The sequence below is a fragment of the Ammospiza nelsoni genome, chromosome 9, assembly GCF_027579445.1.
Source record: "Ammospiza nelsoni isolate bAmmNel1 chromosome 9, bAmmNel1.pri, whole genome shotgun sequence".
Lineage (NCBI taxonomy): Eukaryota > Metazoa > Chordata > Aves > Passeriformes > Passerellidae > Ammospiza > Ammospiza nelsoni.
This window is the reverse complement of record NC_080641.1, coordinates 22,204,257-22,225,512: the sequence shown is the minus strand read 5'-3', so window position 1 is coordinate 22,225,512 and position 21,256 is coordinate 22,204,257. Positions and strand designations below refer to the sequence as shown.

The window sequence follows — 21,256 nt, the reverse complement described above, 5'->3', positions numbered from 1 at the left end:
ACGGCAGAACTCGCCCAGGACTTCGTTCCCTCCCCGGGACCAGGGTTTGGCTCTCCCCCGGCACGAGCGGCTGTAGAGAACGCTAGCGAGACCCCCGAGCTGCACAAGCCCAAAGGGCTGTGCCGCCCGAAAAGCCCGTCAGAAGGTCCATGATCATTCACACATTAGGAAACAAATGCAAAACCCAGATAAAACTGCAATAACTTCTGCGAATAGATCCGGACAGTACAGACAGCAGAGCACCACACGTAGCTGTTCTTTGAAACACAGTGTAAAAAGCAAACAAGAACCATTTCACACCCAGCAGTGTGATACAGAAACTTGGCGGCTCATGCCACCTCCAAGGGGCCGGAGTGAGCACACACAGCTTTGCAATCAAAGACAAGCCAAACTCAAAAGTAGACGGTAGTACAGAATCACATTTATCTGATGCCTCTGATCAAGCAGATCCGACCCGTTGTTACCCACCTCAATCACTCACTGAGGGCAAGCATATGCCCAATAGTGCAGACCTAGGCACAGCTCTGCTCAGAGCTGAACTGACTAAACAAAATCTCAGCAGAAGATCTCTGTCCCACTTCTCAGAAATCCTGGTAACAACTACAGCATGAAACTTAGGTGCTGAAGCCTAGGTACAACCTTGCATGTGAACATAATATATGAAATGCCAAACAGACCCCGTGTCAATTTTTTTTTTCTGTTTTAAACAAAAAAGAAAAGCAAAACCTCAGAATAAGAGCCCAAAATCTTATTGACTCTATTCCCCTCACTTGAATGCTCACCTTGAAGATGGCTTAGGAAATTTTCTTCTCTTCTTTCCTGTCCAAGTCGCATCAAGCTTCTTATTGTCTCATCCATTTCTATCCTCCTTTTGTTAAGTCCTATAAGCAATTAGCAAAAGCTTCCTATTCCCAAAGAACAAGACTTTGAAAGGCAACATCCCTTTTTCAGAGCACTTTGCAAAAGTTTATGTTTCAGTTCTGCTTCCATTATTGTGCATTACCTCCTTAGCAGCTGGAGTGGGACCACCTATTAGCCAGCAACTGTGTTCAAATCTGTATTAATGTGCAGAATTCAGAGTCAACATATGCCAGATTTCCTGTTAAGTTTCACCTCTGTGGAACAGAGAGACAGTAATAGCCTCCAGCAAGTGTGTCTTATCTTCTTTTTCACGAGGGAAAAACCAGAACACCAGATGGTGAAGATAAAAAGTGGTTTCTACAGCACATTAGTGACCTGCTCTAATATGGTAGGGCTGAAGCAGCAACCTAGCTAGCAAGCATTTCATATGATTCAAATAATAAAAAATCAATACTGGACAAGAAAGCCTTATGATTCCATTACAGAAATCAAGTCTTAAAAACAGTTAAGAATTATTAGGTCTTCTTTGCATTTCTTTTGTTGATAATGCTTTCCCTCATTCCCTGAGGGATTCTCTCACAAACAAGTATTTATCTGAGCAGTGATTTTGGCAGGTCACATTAAGAAAGAGCCACAGCTCCTGCACCATGGCTCGGTGTCAGGGGCATGGGAGGCACCTCAGCTGCTCCAGAGAATAGGCACCAGCCTCTGGAGGGGATGAACCTCTTACATTGTTCATGCCTTACACCACTAATTACCCACACACTTGCTTTACCATCTGCTTCTGCTAGGTTCCAGTCTCTAACCCAAGATTTCTGCTAGAACTGGCAGAGGGCACAGCAGTAAGGAAAACTCAGCTCATTTTCAGACATGATGGATTTAAAATGTCTGATTTAGAAAGATGCACTCCAGAAAGCTAACCAGTAAAATAGCTGCAAATTCAGAAAACACCAGCATCTTGTACATCACCAAATAGACTGCACATTGTAAGGGACAGGGGGACCTTGGCAGCCAGTTAATGCTGACCCTCCTGCAGTCTGCAGAAGAGTTTTTGGCTTATCCAGGGCCCCAGAGCACACACCAAAATACTAACATTGCCCCAAACAAGTTCTGCAAATAAACACCAGGAGAAAGGTTGGCTCTTCTGTCAACAGTGGAAGACAGCAATGCTCTGTTCTAGATCACACAGTTTATGAAAAGACTGTTAGAGAAAATCTTTGCTAAGAGCACAATGTCTTGGTTATTGGTAGCAATTTCAGTTATGGCCACAGCAAGACGTTGCACAGCTGGGATGGGAAGAAAATTCACTGTCCCAAATACATCTCAGCAATAGAAGCATTAAAATGTGCAGAACCTGGACACATCAAAATCCTGACACCAAAAATCTGTTCTAGACACCTAGCTGCAGCCAAAGTAATGTCATTCACTTTCAACAACAATAAAAGTATAATTGTTACAAATGTAATCACTAGGCAGGAGATTAAAATAAACAAAAGAAAAGGGGAAAAAAAAAAAGCTGCCACTCATCTCACTCTTATCAGGGCAGCATTTTGAATTGCCTTTGCCATTTGAAACACTGACAAGGCAGAAGCTGCAGAGAGCACCATTAGTAGTTAAGAACACACAGCAAGACTGAGTCCAAACCAACACACTGACATCACCTACTGAAGAGTGGCTTTTTTAGAGAGCAAATAGTGCAGAGACACAAGTGGAGCATCTCATATAATAGTACACCCAGCCCAGGAACTGCCAGCATCCCTGGAAGTTTCCAGAAGTACCTGGTTAACATTTATGCACTACTATCCTCAAAGTCCTTTTAAAGTTCCCCAAAGTCGTCTGTTCTCATTGAATAAAGCTTATAAGGAGGCAAAAGGAAAGTACAGTCTTTATAGCTGCCCATCCCAAAGACAGCTAGAAAGTCACCTGAACAAACCAACTGCAAGGCTCAGTTGCCACATATTTTCTTCCAATTAACATGTGCTTGAAATAGAAGCAAAATTCAATGGCACTGTTTTTGTCTGAATTTGTCCTCTGGATTATGACAGTACAACAGTATAATGTTACCAAAAAAAAAAAAAAAAAAAAAACCAAAAGAAGGAAAAAAAATATTCCCAGCAGTCTTCAGATAATGCTTACCATGAAAGTTTTCTACCCTGTAAAAGTATTTAATTATAGCTAAAGCGGTAAGTTGAATCTGGACACAGTATAAATCAATACTGTGGGTATAACAGAAAGGACAGCCAAAAAAGATAAAAGGATAACAAACTGCTTTTTAGTAAAGCTGTTAAAAAAAAGACTGTGACCTATAAGTGGTTTGTGGTAAAATTATATACATGAGGGAAAACAACAGTTATTTTCCACTTTTGTGCAGCTTTTTTGTTTTACATAAATTTAATCCCAAAAAATGAAATGTGCCAAGTAGAAATGACAGGCTGAATGCATCAAGTTAAGTGATAAACTCCTCCCTTCATGACTTCTTTTTATTTAATACTTTTAAACACAGGATTATTTTTTAAAAATTATTTTTGCATAATTCTTTTTCTTATTAACAGCAGTTGATTCAAGGCCATTTTCCTTCCTCCCCAATGTCATTAGCCAGCAGAGCTTCCACAGACAATGCTTAAGGATCAGTCTTCTCTAACATGACAGAACTTGAGGCAAGAATAAAGAATTCTTCACAGCTCTCCTCCAGACACAGCTTCTGGGTCTCCTGTTGGTCAGCCAGCTGCTGTCACATCAATAGATTTCTCCCCCCAAAACCTGAATTAGCTAAGACAAGTCTGTTCATGAGGCAGATCCAGATGGCAGGTTCCACTGCAATTTGGAGAATTATCCTTCTCCACACCACTATGTTTTCTTTGCATGTATGTAGTGAATTTCAATGTGCAGCCATCAATTAATGAGTATCAAGTTGTCATCACTCTGTTGTCTGCAAAGAAAAAATTCACAATTCTCCAATCAGCAAGAAATGCAACAGGAAGCACCTACCCATATGAGCTCAGTTTTGATTCTTCTGTTCTCTGCTCTCCCATTTCCACATACAACTCTGACTCCTGCACTGGACAATGATGCAAAACCTCCCACAGTAGCAAAAGCTTTAGATTATCACTCCATCACCAGGCTTGTGCCCTCAGTACTGTACAGCATATTATGGTCTATGTTTATTATGCTCAAGCACACAAATCTCTTACTCTGCACAGTGACTTGCAGGTGAAACCTGAAGCTGAAATTCTTGTTAATTAGTTGGTTTTCATTGCGTGCCCCCAGCAGGATACCTGCCCATCATCATCATCTCACATGTTCCTTTTGTGGCTATGGGTCCCCTTCTGCAAGGGTACACCAAAAGCATAAAATTGCATTTCACAAAAGCATCAGTATACCATTAGACAACAATCCTACTGCTAAAAGAGGATTTCTTACACCAATTGTGATTAAGTGTTCACATTTTAGTCTGCTCATTCTCTCATAGCCTGCCTTCCTTGCACAGTGCCCACAACCATTCTGTGCACATGAATGGATTATCCTGGACTGCCTAGGGACAGTGACAAGGCCCCTCCTGTCTCTAACAAGTTTCACAGCTATGTTATGCTGCCTCAGAAACACAATTCAAAGCAGACCAGCAAGCACCAGATGAGACATTTGTCTCTCACCACCACCTTAAAAAGGACCCCTGCCACAATGCCTACAACAAGACATTTACCAGTGAGTTTCCGATATTCTGGCAAATGGTATTCCAACAGTGTGCCTCTGACACTGCACAGTTTTGGGATCAAGCACCTGTGGCTGAATCACCCTCTCACTTTCTGCAACTTCTCCAAGCTTAGTAGCAAAGCTTTTTAGAAACAGACAGCTTGAAGCAAAGACTTGGTTTGCTCCAGAACCCTTGGTAGTTTATGCTGTTCTCCACAGTCCTCTCATCAGTTCCTGCATAGCATTTTTCATAAGAATACAACAGTTAAAACATGTTTAAGCTCAGAACTGCTTCCTTTGCATCAGCAGCTGACTAAAGATCTAACATGAAGTAAAGTGCAGGAGGAACAGCAGCACCCAAATATTTCCAGGCTGAATTCTGGATACTCCAGCATTCGTGAAGCAGCATTTTGCAGTGAGAAGCTAACTGTAGTGCTTCTCAGGAAAACACACATTAAAAACACCCTACTGACCTCCTGCAGCAGCAGATGAGTGGAAAAGAAGTTCTGTCTTTTCTGTAGCCAGCACTGCTATGGTCTTTTAGAAATTCATGTAAATCTGTTGCTGGAAAACCACTTTGTTGGTATTTCTGAAAGAAAAAGCATTTCAATTACAACACATGAGAAGTTACTGGTCATGAAATGTTCTAAAATTTCCTCTAGAGTGTGACAGTTAAACCAGATTATTTGGTTCAATAATTCAATATGTCTGTAGGAAGGAAAGAATCCATTCCATCCTAGAAACACTACATAGCTTGCTTTGCTCCACCAACAGTGTAAATTCACATTGTTCACTGATTCTTATGTTTTGTTTGCTGCCCATAAGGCCAAGCAAGTGATCTCAGGCCATGATGGTATTGAATTCTCCCTTGTTCACAGTGAGCTGCTGTTCTCACTGCAAGTGCCCTGGGCTCCTTTTCCCTAAAACCTTTAATTCTGGATTTGAAGGGTTCCAGTGTGACTATTCAATATTGCCATGCTGAAGAAATGCTATGAAAAAACAAGTTCAGCATACTGAAACAGCTCCCAATTGATCTGTGTAAAGTGCTCAGAGGGAAGAGTCAGTAAAACACCATTTTGCAGATCAGATCATCCAGTAAACTAAGAAGCACAGACAATTGAGCTATATTTTGAGGTGCTTCAAAAGTAAATCTCTTGCCTGGCCTGGAAGTTGTAGTTCATGTCAGACCAGCATTATTTTGCTGGCCTGTGTGTGACACCAAGACAAGCAAGAGATGAGGGCTGGAGGGTGGGATCCACATTCCCTCCCCACTGGCCACTGAGGCCACCAGCAGCACAGAGGGCAGAGAGCACCTGAGGTCAGAACAGAAGGTAATTACTGAGAACTGAGGTTCACTTTCAGGCAGTCCATACTGGAAATGGATGGCACAGTTCTAACTGGAATGAGAAGCAGTGCACCTCTCAGAAGACATTTCCTTTTAACCACACATTTCTAAGCAGCACATTAAGGAGGCCTGGACACCTAAATTACTTTAGAGTTATCTGCCTGAACCTTTCCAAACTCCTGCCAAAGGCACATCTCTGAGATGTCAGCAAACCCAGCCACCCTTCCAATTTTGCCACAGACTAAAGGAAAATATTTTTAATAATCTCATCACACATCAGAAGCAATGGTAGATGGTATGGTGTTGAGTGATTAACAAAAATGAATGCAAAACTGAATAGAAGTGTAACAGAAAACAAATGCTTTACCTTTATGGTGTCATAGGAGTCAGTAATGAGTGCAATGAAAAGGCTGAGGATCATGTATATAAACAGACTGATGAAAGAGTACAGATACAGTCGGCTGAACATCCACACCAGGGAACTCTTCTCTTGGATTTGAGCAAATGTTGCAAACATATCATCACCATTGACCAAAGAAAACAGACATTCAGCCACTGTGTTCAGATCCTCAAACTAGAAAATAAGTACAAATTATTAGCAGAATGTGAAGATCAATCAAGACTCAAAGACTGAGTTTTACTCAAAGCAGACAAAAAAGCCAACTCAGGCAATTAAATGCTACCACACTTTCCATTCAGCCCAAAATATACATCAGTAATAGAAACATGTAGAATTATCATCTTGACTAAGCACGATGTGTTGAGATCAAATATAAGAAAATTTATTATCAAGAAATCAAACTTGTGATGTTCAACAGGCAGAACAGTCAATAACTGACCACCACAGCAAGCTACTGAATTATAGACAATTTTGGACCTGCAGAAAAGTATCATTCCATTTCCCAAAGCACAGCTGAAGTGATTTCACAGAACCTATACAGTAAATTAGTGGTAGTATGCTGAGAACACACCCACATTCTCTGCTTCCCAGCTTTGCAGCATTACTGGAGTATGGGTAATAAATCAATACTGTGTTCAGGGGCCAGAGTCAGCACAGCCTTCAGAACTCAAATGGTCCAAGCTGAATTAACAATCTGTCACTCAGGAAGACCTCTATGAGCTGTAAGTACAAGCTACAGCTTTATTATGAAGCTACTGGAGCACACTCTGTACAAAAACCATGGTTTAATTTCAAGGACAGTCTCAAACTCCAAACTCCATTTCCCCAAACTGGAATGTGTCCTGAAGCTACCAGGTAAGCCCACTTCCCCTTTTGCTCTGCCCTTCCAAATAACTGGATTTCTTAACTCTAATTTAATGGACAATATGAATAATTAGCCACATTAAAACATTGTGCATTATCAATGAACTAACACAACTGTGGCCCCACAATGAAAACAAGATGTCAAGAGGTATATGCTTGTAAGGAGAATATATTGGTGCACAGGAACAGCAGGTCTGGTTCACACCTATGGCTTATTTTATCATTATTTTTTGAGTTGAATTTTAAAGCCATTGTGCAACTCAGCAGTACATTATCTGGGAAGAAAGGAGGCATGGCACAGGTAATTTTTGAGCAGCTCAAGTTTTGACGCACTGACACAGGGACATTGCTAAGGGCTGCTCACCTGGAATCCCCAAGGGCTGCTCACCTGGAATCCCCTGGACTGACTTAGCACAAAATGCAGGACACCCACTCCCTCTCTCTGACTCTAGCAGAGGGTGTATTTCCATATTTTTGAGCATAAGGAGCTCTCCAGTGTTTCTGCACATCGGAGGAGACTCTTCCCCTCTCTTCCAGGAGGGCTCAGTGCTGGAGAGCCCGGGAAGGCAGCCCTGGGCTGGGCTGCCTTGCACAGTGCCACATTGCCTTCCTGTGGGACACTGGGGAACTGGCAGGAGTGGGAATCCTCCATAGCTCCAGCTGCTTCCCTTGACATTGATCCATGACATTTAGGGAGGAGGTAACATTTTCATAGATAAGCATGCTGTTGATTGCTCCTCCTTTGGCTCAGATAAGGTTCTTGTTGCAGGGAGGTTACAACAGTAATTATGCTGTGCCTTATAATGTTATAAACAATTGAGCCTCCAATGTGGCAGAAGATCCCTCTGCATCCAGCATCCCACTCTGGAGAGAAATGGATTGTCATTTCTGGGGGGAACATGCAGGCTGAACACCTGCATTGCCCAAAGGGGGAATTACAGTAAGCTAGAGCAATGCAAGCTCTGGGGGCAGAGCAAGCTGGAAAAGCACTGTACATGTCCCCATCACACACACACTGTGTGCACCCAGAGATCCAGAACGAGGAGTCAGACATTTGTTAGTCATTAACAGACATTTAGAGTTTGCCACAACAAGAATCTGCCTCTGTTCAAACTGTCACACAGAGCATCTGCCAAGAGAAAAAGCAAACAAGCTTCGGGGTTGTTTTGGTTTGTGCTCTAGAATATATAAAGCCTTACTCCTGCACCCAGGTTGCAGACAAGACATACCAGGCATACACTTTGATACGAACCTTAAGAAAACAAACAAACAAACCAACAGCACGCCCCCACACAGGAAGCAAAGCAAACAAGACAAGCATTCATCCATCCCTCTATGAGTCACAATTTAGGAGCTGAAGTTACATGGCACGGGAAAGATTTGGAAAAACAAGGCCAGAGCCAAGGAGACTAAAAAAAAAAGTAAGTTCCAGTGAACTATTTAGTGCCTCTGTAACCCAGCTGAAGTGGGATTGCCAGAAGAGGGCAGAAGAGACAGACCAATGGTCATAGCCTGGGCAAACTATCCCCTCACCAAAACAGCCTGGTGCTGGAGAGCACTCAGTAAAAGCAAGAATAGTTATTTTGTTAAAAGGAGCAGGTAGAAGGAAGTACAGATGGAATGACTTCCATGTTCACATTACAGCTATTAAACAGACATTTCCATTTAAGACACATTTCTGTTGGTTTGGCTAGGAGCTATACACACATACACAGATATTCCCATCATTGCACCACAAAAGGAGGGATACTGCTGATGTACCTTTTCATGATAAGGCCCCAGGACAATCCAACCACAGAAAGTATAGCCAAGATAGATCATCCCAGCACAACAACAGAACCGCAGCACTTTCGGCAGCGAGGCCTGCATAGTCAAAATGAGCACCTACAAAGTCAGAGGGAAGAAAAGATGGGGGGGAAAAAAGCAAAAAAAATTAGAGAGATCTGGAAAAAAGCATATATACATGCTTTAATTGTTAGACATTTGATTCTCTCCTTACATTGTAGGTTTGAAAATATCCCAGGTATCGGATGACTCCAACCCAGACAAACAGAGTTGATGTCCCAAGTAAAATGCTGCAGACATCATAACTTGTGAGGTTCTGAGGGATCCAAAGAGAGCAGGTGGTCAAGTTACAAAGCAGTAGATATGTCAGCTTGACAGCTATTCAAGTTCCAGCAGTTCAAACAAACAAAGCAGGACAGTCTAATACTGAAAGCCTGTTGCTACATCACAAAAATCAGATCAATGTGAGCTGCAGTTATTTACTGAGATCATTCAAACACAACAGTGCTGCAAATGAAAGTACACCTATGCTGATATTCTTGAAATTTTACATGAAGTGCAAAGTCTGGAAGAAGAAAAGCCCTTCGTTTGGTTACAACACCATTTCAAAATTAGACTGGATAACTCAAAACTTTTAAAAAGAAGGTTACTATTTGCTGTTGGGCAAAGAAGCTCTCATTCACTATTTAGAACACAGGAGCCATCATTTACATGAAAAGTGACCCTTGGGACTACAGCTCTTTCCATGCTCCCATGCATTTACATCTCTGAACAGGTTCTCTGCCAGCAGATCAGAACCTCAGCATTGTTTCTACTACAACTAAATCTACTTGCACTTTACTTTAGAAGGCTGGAACTGGTTGCAGTAGGCACAAGAGAGCCATCTAGCTCAAGTTTTCCTACCCTCAATCTACAGCCAGTGATTCCCAAGTGCTTCCTCTGAAGGCCACTCTGGGATCTGCCCTTTGAGCCTCAGTACACATGAAGCAGGAGCAGCACAGCACCTACTCTGCTTTTCCCAGAATACAAAGTTTTGTGAACACATGAATTGTTGACACACATCTATTGGAGATAAAAAAAAAAAAAAAAAAAATAGAAAAAAACACAAAACCAACCCCAAAATCCTCCTGCCAGCTGGACAAAGCACATTGATTACAGCAAGCCCAGGCAGGGAGGTCAAGGATGAGCAGGTCACACACTGTCTGTGCCAATGCTGGCCAGGAAAGCAAGCTGTGACAGCTGTGTGTCCAGCCCCACAAGCCATCAAGAGCCCTGTGTCATTCAAGGGGAGGTCTCGTGGCTCCCCAGTCCTGTATGTGCTACTTCTACAGAATGAACAACTCAAATTTTTGAGTCTTTCTGTTGGGAACTGCCTACCACAGGTCCCATACCAGGGATTGGGGGTCTTAGTACTGGAAATAAGATGTTTAAATGGCCTACGTGGTATTACTGAAAGACTCTGGGGAAGAGAGACTAAAGGTAGTTATTAGATAAACTAGGAAATTGACTGAAATAAGCAAACAGATGACTATTGACTGTTATAGCTCACTTCCACCTGTCCCCAAATTAAAGCACATTACACATGGTTGCAGCAAGATTAGCAATGTTTTAGCTGAAGTATGAGATCCTTACCTTGGCTTTTATCTCCATTTTTAGGATTGACCCAATGATTGTCATGACATCACTGATAATGACCAGGACGTACCAGCCGTTCAGGAACTCCAGGCGGTCAGCGTAGCACACACGCCGCTTGTGCTTCTCCAGGAAGAAATTCACAAATCTCTGTTGACAAGCATTAAGATCATTAATTACAGGTCACCTTGGATGAAAAACAAGGCAATGTTCAAGTTCCACACAACCCATTTTCCTATAGTATTCACTGGAATAGTAATTTAAAGCTGATTCTCAATGGCAACAGAAATAAATAGGAAAAAAGATGGATTTAGGCCAGTGAAAATGAACTTTCCACAGAACACTTGATTTCATAATCCATTCCCACCAACGTAACCATGGCCTGTTATCCCCTTTACCATAGGTTCTATCCACCTCTAACAGAGCAAGGCACCCAACTAAAGAAGTGGAAAAGAACTCAAAGGCAACTACAGGGCAAGAGCTCTCATTTCCAATAGAGCAAACAATATCACCTCTGCCCAGCACAGCCCATCTGCTTTCACTTGCTCTTTTTGCTCAGGAATAAATGTGAAGTGCCTATTCCTGAGAGCAGTTTGACAATGCCTCTGTTGAATCATGTCCTCCTGATTCTTGGTCTTGTTTCCAAGCTACAAAAAGGATACATTGAGCTAGATAAACAAGTATTTGTGTTTTCATAGCCTACCTACCATGGACTCTTCTAACTCTCATGAGCCACATGCTTACAAAAAAACCAGCCAGAGTTAGATTATGTGCTGTGCTTTACATTTTCTAGAGTTAGAGCTGGCTTTGAGGGATATTCACTAAGGCATTAATTTATAACTAGACCTCCATGGGAATTCTACTCTGAAGCCAAGGAAGAAAGATTTGTGGTTTGGAGGTGCAGGACACATTGCCTGTTTGCAGCACAAAGACTCAGAATCATTTTGTCTAAAATTCTGTAAGAAAGAGGGGAAAAAAGTATGCTTCTTTTGCCCATGGACAGATACAACAAAATACTTCAAATTACAGTACTACACAAACAGAAATAAAATCCACTCACAGTTAGCAATTGTCCACCAAGATACTGTTAACAATTGTCCACCAAGATACCTGCACATCCTTCCTAGAGGTAACAGTAAGAGGGACATCTTGCAGGAGATTTTCTCACTTTAACACCCCCTGTTTCAGAAGGTTCCCCTCACAAGGCCAGCAGCAAAGCAGCAGAGACCAATCCAGCATTAGGGCCACGAGCCCTGTGCTCACCTTCTGCAGCCTCCAGGCAAGAACGATGGATCGTGTGCACAGGATGAGAGAGGCCAAGCAACTCAATATGACAAACCCATCAAAGACTAGAATATACTGAGTGTTCTTCTGGAGAACTGTAAAGAGACAAGGCAATAAGGTTAAATCTTTCCACATCTCTTTTAATGCAAGTCATGTGACATTTTGCAACAATTCAAATACTCTCGCCCCAAAGCAGATGGGTTACAAGCTATATTCTTCCTGCAAGTATATCTTGAACACAGCTCAGCAGAGAATTACATCAAGACAGTCATGGAGACTGGACCTCAAGAATGAAAAATATGTTCAAGTTCTTCAAAATAAACCCAAAAATGGGTACATTAATACAGGTATCCTCCTTTTTACCTGTCCATCTGTGCTTCCACAGTGTTACAACTACATGAGGCAAAAGAAATGCAGATTTGGTCTGTATCAACACCATTAAATTTTTAAAAAAATTCCACCTTAGTCTGCAATAAACTTGTTGGACTTTCTGTACTGTTTTCTTTTTATCCACCTTAAAATTTAAAACCCATAATGTGAACATAAATTAGGTCCTTGGCTTTCTCACATCAACAGTCCCTATCTTTTCCATAGCATACATTTTTAACTATATGAAAGAGGCCAACACTCATTTTTAATAATTGCAATAGCCCTTCAGCTTACCTTTATTACTGAAATATGCATGCTCCCTCAGCTGGTGATTAGACACAAAATAAAGTACTCGGGAACAGGTAGTTGAGGCAAGGCACTTTGAGGTTATTCAGAATATTCTATAAATTACCACTTTAATAGGGGTACAACACAGTGTTATCAGAGAAAAGCTGCCTTTGCCAAGGCAAAAGGCAGGCCACTTGATGTATTTATTAATCCATCATACTATATAGCACACTGAAAGATATTGTTCCATCACAGTCCTTTACAGAAAGTCACCACACAGGAGAAGCAGTTGCACAGTCTACCACAGCTGCTGTTTCTTTAAGGGCCCTTTAGTGCACATTTCTGAGCTGTCAGACCAAGCCCTAACACTGGAAATACATGGCAGGTGCCAGCCTTTGCTCATACATGTCATTAATCTACCAGCAGGGGCAAAAAAAGCACCAACAGGAAAAGCAAGCTTTCAGAAATAGTATGCTTCAATCAGTTAGAAAAAAACAAAATTGAAAGCTGTAGGAGGCTTCAGTTGGAAATCTATCCAGTGTTAGTGGGTTAAATTGAGTTGTCTCAGAGCAGCACAACAATTACAAATCTATGGAAGAAACATTCACCCTCCTTGCAGATGGAACTCACTGGTAACACACACTGGCATGGAGAGGTGATCATGTCATCTCACAACACACTCACAAAAGGGATTATTTCCCAGCTCTTGATTAGCAAGAGGTGATGAATTGCATTAGGCAAGTTGCATTGTTTTACAGGCAGGGGGATGAACAGGCTGGGGAATGTCCTGCTGGACAGACTGCCACAGACCAGGGAAAGCAAAGGGACACCCATAAGTGCTGCTCTGCAAACACAAATGCACCACACTTACCTGAGTTAAATATGTGCCAGTCTTTGCACTCCTGAATTTCAGTGTCACTATCAAAATAGACCTTGATTTTTCCGCTGTGGGCTCTATTGTTGAAAGTTATCTGAAAATACAGAGCTACATGAGAAACAGGAGTAGCAAGATTGCATCCCAGAAAAATAAATCCTGCTAAGTGCCTTGGACACAGCATGTATTAATATTGTTGATCAGAGAGGCTTTAAGAAAGTTGCCACCATAAAGGATGGTGTAGACATAATTTGAGTAGATGACATGTACTGCCTACAGAGCAGTATTCCAAGAGGCCAAACTTTCACTTACAGTGTTCTGAAATGCATAGCAGTCAGGCAATTCACGGGCATGGATTGTCTGAAGAGCAATGCCTTTCAGCTTGAAGGAGATTTCAACCTGTATAAGCCTGCATATTTGAAAAAGTGCACAAAGATATTTAAATATCACAGAGATATACACAGACTGCACAAATCAGAATCCATCATATTAACATGAAAGAACAAGTTGGAATAATTTAAAAAACCCCATGACTTTACCTGTAAAATTCAAGACTGAAAAAAGAAGAGTTCAGCTTCAGTTCTGCCTTCTTACCAGTTAGTTCCTTTGGCTTTAAAAGGATACATTCTGGAAAAACAAGAGGAAAATATGTTAGCATAAAAACTTCACAGTGAAAGTGGCATTAAACTGAGATGATCAGTGTGTACAGCAAGTCCTAATGAGGCAAAACATGAATTTTGAGCAAACCTATTCAGAGGCCCAGCTAGTGGGGTCAGAAGCAGGTTTGTGTACCAGCTCGTGAGCAGCCAGGACTCAGCTCTGAGAGGCAGAAAGGGCACCCAGCCAAGGAAGGTACAGACTGCCCAGCATCCAGAATTCCCTATTTGAACCTCCTGCACGGAGGGGAACAGGTGTGTTCAAGAAAAGGAACAACAAAACACCACCTCAGCATCAACTGCAAGGATTTGTAGGTGGTTGAAGAGAGCTCCTTATAATCACAGCAGTCTTTTCTAGACAGGTGCTAAAAGCCAAGAGGGAAATAGGCAAGAAGCATGGTAATGTTCCTGTGATTGCCACACAAAAAGCTATTTGTTTTAAGCTTCAAAACTAGAATTCAAATACTCCACAGCAAGACATTTTAAGTACAACAGTACTGTACCTGTTTCAGTAGAAACATCTATGTTCAGAGTATCATTGGAAGGGAGCATGGTGCCTCTCTTGTACTGCTGTTTACAGATTTTTAGACCTGATTCTTCATGTTCATAACCAAGGGTCCCCAGGGATATGTTCTTTAAGTTCCTGTACTAGTTTAAAAACAAAAACAGAAATAGAAGTTAGAGAAAGTAATCTTTTTTTTGCATTAGAAAGCAAACTGAAACCTCAAGGTTATATGTATCAATACAGGTTTTTAAATTAAAACTCACACCTACCTGATTAATAACATAAAAAATGCTATCATAAGCATCCTGTTGTGTATATATACTGCAGCTGTAGTCATCTTCATCAGTTCCAGAATAGCCTTTCAGGAATAGGTGTTTGAAAGCAACAGTGTTTTCCTCTTTGAATGAGACCACCAGCTGGTTACTCAAACCAAAAAAAACAAGCTAACAAGAGAAAAAGAAAGAAATAGATTTGAATTTTGAACAGTGGTCAAGCACCAGCATTTTGGAAACCGCTTTAAATTACAATAAACACAAACCAGACAGGTGCCTGTTGCTGTAACTCTGGCAGGAGCAGAGCACCCTTTAACCAATGCACAAGATTCCCAAAGGCAAGGTTATCACATGCAGGGTAAGTGAAACAGACTCTAACTGCAGCAGCTGAGCAGACAGCTCCATCACTTGCAGCTTTTACACCTCATGGATCAACAACTCCAGCTGGGATTTGCAAAACCTCTGTGGAGGATGCAAATGGCAGAGAAGCCAACTTAACAGCACACCCTGCTACCCCTGAAAGGCTCTGCTTTGCTATGGACAAACTCCTGCTCCTTTCCTACCCCTGCCATGGCACAGGATTAGAGCAATAAAGAGCCTCACCTGCCTGACCCAGGTGCTGCTTAAGGGAGCTGTAACAAGCAGGGACAGCAAACAGCAGAGTTACCACTGAAGACTTGTGTTCCCCTGCCATATGGATGTTCCCATTTCCACCACCACCACCAAGGAAAACATAAACAGAGCCTAGGAACTGCTTGGTTTTCCACAAAAGCTTCTTCATAGGCACAGTAGCAGGAGGATATCCCCAAGCCTGACATCTGAGCAAAACCAAGGGCTGACAAGAAAAGTCTCAAGCAGCAGTCCAGAAAAATCTTGTGGCCTTTGAAAACCAAGCAGAAGAGCACTCCTTCTGCTCACAAAGGACAGTGGGAGACTGGGGCAGCAGACAGAAATATTACATGTTCAGTGATAGCCCCAGAAATGGAAGTCAGGTTAGTACAGGTGGCAGTACTGAACATTTCCAGAGACAGGTGAAGTTGTATTTTGTGTCATCATTCACATGCAAAGTCTGCTGTCCTGTCTTTGAGGGAAGAGGAACAACCCAGCATGTATATTTAGCTGTTCTTGCAAACCATCAGATGTCAGTCTTGCATTTCAAAGGTTCAGAAAAAGCAATTTCTACCTATGTGTGTGTCCCATTTTGCTTCCCTCCACATGCAGTCACTGTTAGAGGACTGTAACATAACCAACTGCACTGTGATACCAGTGCAGTTTACAAACACCCTCTTCTTTGCCTCCATGTAGTATCTCAAACAATAATGACTTTTCAAGTGCATTATTTGATGACAAAAGCAAGAGGCACATCCAGTTTCTGTAGCCCAGCCATCCCATCATCATCAGAAACCAGAGCATCTTCACATTGAATGTGGACAACTTAATTTCCTGATTAGATATCAGGAAATATCACTTTTTAAATAGTCCAGTGAACTGTAATCCAAGAATGGAACAAAAAGCAGTACTGTGACAATGAGCCTGAAGACAGTGTTGAATTTCACAGCAAGAGTAATTTGCTTTAAAGTAAGGCAGAAATGGCAAAAATTTGACATAATAGTTTAAGGCAAATTACTGCCCTAAAAAAATACTTTAAAGTAATGACTGCCCTAAAAACCTCCAGGAGGCTTTTATAATTTATGTTATTCTTCCCACTAGAAACACCTTTCATAGTATTTTTCCTTTATGGACTGAAGTGGGAGGTTCAAGCCAGTAGCATGTACCCAGGGATGGCCAAGGCCCAGGAGCACAGACCTGCCTCTCTTGCACATCACTGCTACCCTAAGAGTAGAACCAGAGGCTCACCTGTGTTGTAACCATAAGTATCTTCAAAATCTGCAAAGCCAATTTCCATGGTATCTGACCTCTTGCTCTGTATTTTTCACATGGGTTCATGAAGTAAAACTTCAAATCCTCTTTCAAAGCCGTCTCTTTTAGATCTAAATCTGACTGAGTCATCATATTTCTGCCACAAAAAAAAAAAAATTAATTAGAAACCAACAGAATATTTTGGCAGACAATTTCCTCATTGCAGTATCACCTCAGATCACCATATGACATAAAAGGTCCAAAATAGTTTTTTGGGTTATCTTATGGAAATGCAAAAATATTTTCCTGTGATCACATCATTGAGAAGCATTCAAACACATCTGATCATTAAAACACACCATTTAGACAAACATTTAACAGGCATTAAATAAGATGGTCTGTAATAGAAAGAAATGTAGACTTGCTAGTAAAAAATTGCATTTGATACAAAGAGAGACCACTGTTACCATATTTTTCCGAATAACCTACATTCTAGCAGAAGCAAAAGGTGTCTTAAAGATTATACCAGAGCAGGCTTTACACACACTTCTGTTATGAACGTGCAGCTTCAATGCCTAAATTAACGGGCATTTATTTATTTAAATAGCTGGACATGTAAAAATCAGAGGACCAAGTACAAAGGACTGTTGTCTTTTAAATCACCTTGGGTTTCTCCTTTTCAACTGACTGGGACATTGAAAAAAACTTTACCCATCTCCTGATCATTTTAACCCTGTTTTCCAGTGCCATAAACTTTCGGAACTTTCCTACTTCACACACAGATCAGAACACAACTTGTAATTTTTTTCTCTCTTTACATGTTAAGAGGATCATATCTGACACCAGCTGATCATCAGGCACATTTACCATTCAGAATGTTGTTCCCAATGTTCTGAATTTTATAAAGGATAACATTTTGTCTGAGGCTCAAAACCAAAAGCATTGATTCCAAGTTTTCAGGTACTTGGAATACTTTTTCATTTTTACTTTTTGTGTCCTCACCAGTCTGAAGTGCACAGATATTTAAGCTCAAACTGTAGATCACAAAGCACATTTGGTTTGCTAGAATCAGCTGTCCCACAAGAAGAGAAACTTCAGTTAAAGAAGCAGAGTAAAGCTGACACTGTGGGGTTTCCTCAGAAGAGGAAGCGAAAACAACAAAAAAATCTATTTTAATATTAAAAGCTCTAGAGCTATCTTTCCTACACAGCCTTAAATCAATCTTCCATGAAGATGATGAGAGGCAGGACCATTTTGGTTTTTGAAACAGGAAAAACATGGGAAGCTTCCAAGAAAAAGAAACTATGGGCAGCATATCCCTGTTTAAATTTATAATAAAAACATACTGGACTGGCTTCAGTAACGTCTAAGATACAAAAACTTTGAAAGATGCAAACACACCGGCCAGAAGAGGATGTGATAGTTACAGCTGTGAGCACTGACCAAGGACTCGGGTACAAAGATGCTTCAGTCCTACACTGACCCCCAAAGGCATCACTGCTCTGTACCAGCCTCTCCCACAGGCAGCAGTGTCTGTGTTGGCACACAGTGAACAAGAGCCAACCCAGAGTGAAACTGACAGCCGGAGGCGGGCAGGAAAGAGGAAACAGAACAGGGTTAAGACAAATCTGGCCACATTTTAAAGCATGAAGGTATGACATAAGAGCCACGCCAAGACTTCAGCAAAATCCTTCCCTAATCTTCCAGTAAAAGCATATCAGAAGTGACAAATCTTTAAAAAAAGTGAACAAACATAGGTCAAAACCCTCACAAATCAAACAGCAAACTTTATAATAAACTTTTTAAAAAAATATTCAAATACATAGCATGAAAAACATAATGCTTACTCCAAAGATGTGTCAAGACTCCAAAGATGTGTCAAGACTTTACAGATATTCCAAAAACTTGATGTTGACTAATAACAGCACTTTCACCTTTACACAACTCTCACTTGTGGCTAGGGATTATTTTCATTGATGTCTTTAGCTCCCTTTATTAATTAACTGTAGCAATTATGAGCAGGAAATTTGTCAAAGAAAGCAGCACTTTTTTTTTTTTTTTTTGCTTAAGAGAGATCAAAGATTCAAGCTTGTATCACTGTTGGACTTTGTCTTTCAATTAAAAAATAGGCATTCTCTGGTGTAGTATTTAAGAATTCATTTTTAAACAGGTGAAACAGGTAACAGGGCAACAGGTGAAATAGATCAACCGGTTTTGAATTCATTCATTTCTAGGCCAGATTAAAAATTACATCCAAATAGACGACATTAAATCAGCAGAACTAGAACCTTCAACCAAAGCACTGAAGAAGTTTAAAAGCTCCAAGAGATTACCACTTATTTACCATATTTAAAACAAACCATCTAATTCTACCACATGGTCATTAGCCTAATAAACTAAACCTAATTGAAACACAGTACCCAGCTCAGCACAGAGCAATGAAGCAATTAAATCCTGACACAGTAGTGTAATTACACCACTCAATGAGTTTCCACCGCGTGCTTTGTGAAGCACCGACACATTCAAATTTTTTTTGTGAATGAAGACTAACAGTATAATGCACGCTGAGGTGCACATCCAGGTGCCATGTGTCTCATATATTAAACTGGCACTAACTCAGTTCTAGCAGCTGCGTTGCTGTAACCAGCACTGCACTGCTGTACCTGGTAGGACAGTCTGCTGTTCAGCTGTTCTGTAGCGAGGCATTTTAGAGCTCAGCATTCCACTTAACAAAGAGGTTTCAACAGTAAGGACAACAATTTACAGCTACGTACTCCTGAAATACACGTGTAGTAGTTAGCTCTTCACCCGGCAGAAAAAGAACCATTGAATCAGGAGCTAAAATGCGCTTAGTAAGTGATCGCAGTCACTTTCGTTAATGAGTAACTCACTAGAGCAGCGACACGAACAGTGCCCATCAGAGCTCCGTATCAGCAACATTTATCTGCTTGAGCTCTGTATCTTGGAGAGCTATTAACGAGAGCCCTGCGGTTCTAAGGGGGCAAGAAGGAGAAAAAAAAAAACGGGGAAAAAAGCCATCACTGAATTGAGTTCTACACGTCAGCCTGGGCACCCCCAGCTTCACCTTCCCGATCTGTACTAAGCTCTCAGCACTCTGCCAGAGGACGGCACCGCTTCGTTCTTCTCAGAAACGGAGGGGAAAGCGCTCCTGTGCGGGGCTCACACTGTCACTGCCCTCTCAGAAACGGAGGGGAAAGCGCTCCCGTGCGGGGCTCACACTGTCACTGCCCTCTCAGAAAAGGAGGGGAAAGCGCTCCCGTGCGGGGCTCACACCGTCACTGCCCCGCTAAACGCGCCCGGCAGCCGCGGGCGGAGCGGCCGCAGCCGGGCCAGCGACGGTGTGAGCCCTGCAGGGAGCTCTGCGCTGCGAGCAGCGTCCCGGCGGCGGGCAGCACCCACCGTCCCACGCACCTACCTTGTGCAGCCCGAGGCACCCGCGCCCGCCGCCCCCCTGTGCCTCCCGAGCGGCTCCTGCCGTCCCCGTGCCCCGGCGCTACCGCGGCCCCGACCGCCGGGATGGGATGGGATGGGATGGGATGGGATGGGATGGGATGGGATGGGATGGGATGGGATGGGATGGGATGGGATGGGATGGGATGGGATGGGATGGGATGGCCCGGCCCGGCCCGGCCCGGCCCGGCCCGGCCCGGCCCGGTCCGGTCCGCAGCCGCTGGCGAAGGCGCGCCCTGACCCCGCTGGCCGCCGGGCGGGCTGGCCCGAGGGCTCGGCACCGCGCCCAGCCCAGCCCGGCCCGGCCCGCTTCCCTCACCCGCTAACGGCGGCCCGCCCGCCGGGGAGGGACTTGAGGGGGATCTCCATGGGCCGCGGGGTCCGGCCGCTGCCCGGCCGGGGCACGACTGCGGCGGAGCAGCCCGGGCCCCGCTCCTGCCGCGCCGCCTTTATGGGTCCGGCGGAGGAGGGAGCCCCGCCGCACACGTGCCCTGAGCCCGCCCGGCCCCACTGCCCCGGCCCGAGCGCGGTGCTCTCACACACACCGTGTGACTCCTGGGGATGTCCTGTGCAGGGCTGGTGTGACTCCTGGGGATGTCCTGTGCAGGGCTGGGAGTTGGGCTGACTCCTTCTTGTGGGTCCCCTGCAACTCAGCATAATCTCTGTCGTAACAGGAGTTGCCTTACTGCCAAGTAGTAGTTGTAGACACGGTAGTAGTTGTAGTCTGCAGGTGTAGCAGCTAGCCTCACCTGCAGTCTTCCCTGTAGCATGCAGGGAAGACTGCAGGTGAGATTAGCTGCTACAGAGTTAGCTGTCTTTGCGGGTCAAGAGGTATTTAGTTCCTCAAAGGATGTGGTTTAATGCAGTTACTCCAAACTAGGGTGTTCCAAACAGAATGTAGGCTCGTAAAAGGCATCATTGCAGCAGCTGAGCTCTCTACCTGCCCACACAGGGGACATGGGCAGCACAGGATTCTTACACAATGCTCTCAGATCACGCTGTATTTGGTTGTGGTCACACTGTAAGGGAGAAGAAGGAACAAAAGCCCAGACAAACATCCATATGCAGTTTCTCAACATTAGCTGCAAGAGCATTGTGTC

The 21,256-nt window shown here is 42.9% G+C and overlaps 1 protein-coding gene across 3 annotated transcripts; it reads right to left on the bottom strand.

Annotated features, from left to right (window-relative positions):
• Positions 1-3,307: 3,307 nt before the first annotated feature.
• MCOLN2 (mucolipin TRP cation channel 2) lies at positions 3,308-20,854 on the bottom strand. 3 transcript variants are annotated; one of them, XM_059478179.1, is made up of 14 exons: positions 20,702-20,854; positions 16,683-16,842; positions 14,823-14,996; positions 14,552-14,696; positions 13,932-14,019; positions 13,705-13,801; positions 13,390-13,489; positions 11,841-11,956; positions 10,578-10,727; positions 9,160-9,261; positions 8,922-9,044; positions 6,264-6,470; positions 5,025-5,140; positions 3,308-3,790 (listed from the first exon to the last, which is right to left on the bottom strand). In XM_059478179.1, the coding sequence occupies exons 2-14, from the start codon at positions 16,836-16,838 to the stop codon at positions 3,754-3,756; spliced, it is 1,611 nt and encodes a 536-aa protein (XP_059334162.1). In that variant the 5' UTR covers positions 16,839-16,842; positions 20,702-20,854; the 3' UTR covers positions 3,308-3,753. The 3 variants fall into 3 exon arrangements, with proteins under 3 accessions (XP_059334162.1, XP_059334161.1, XP_059334163.1); XM_059478178.1 differs by lacking the exon at positions 20,702-20,854 and adding an exon at positions 20,476-20,604; XM_059478180.1 differs by lacking the exons at positions 16,683-16,842; positions 20,702-20,854 and having other exon boundaries at positions 14,552-14,691; positions 14,823-14,977.
• Between the last annotated feature and the right edge of the window lie 402 nt (positions 20,855-21,256).

Bases quoted from the DNA above. Each gene is read 5' to 3' on its own strand.
- MCOLN2 (XM_059478178.1), bottom strand. From the start codon at position 20,525: ATGGAGATCCCCCTCAAGTCCCTCCCCGGCGGGCGGGCCGCCGTTAGC. The intron at 14,697-14,822 runs GTAGGTGTGAGT...TTTTTAAACTAG, and splicing joins TTTTTTATGTTATTAATCAG to TACAGGAACTTAAAGAACAT. The intron at 6,471-8,921 runs GTACATCAGCAG...CTTATTTTCTAG, and splicing joins TGGGGCCTTATCATGAAAAG to TTTGAGGATCTGAACACAGT.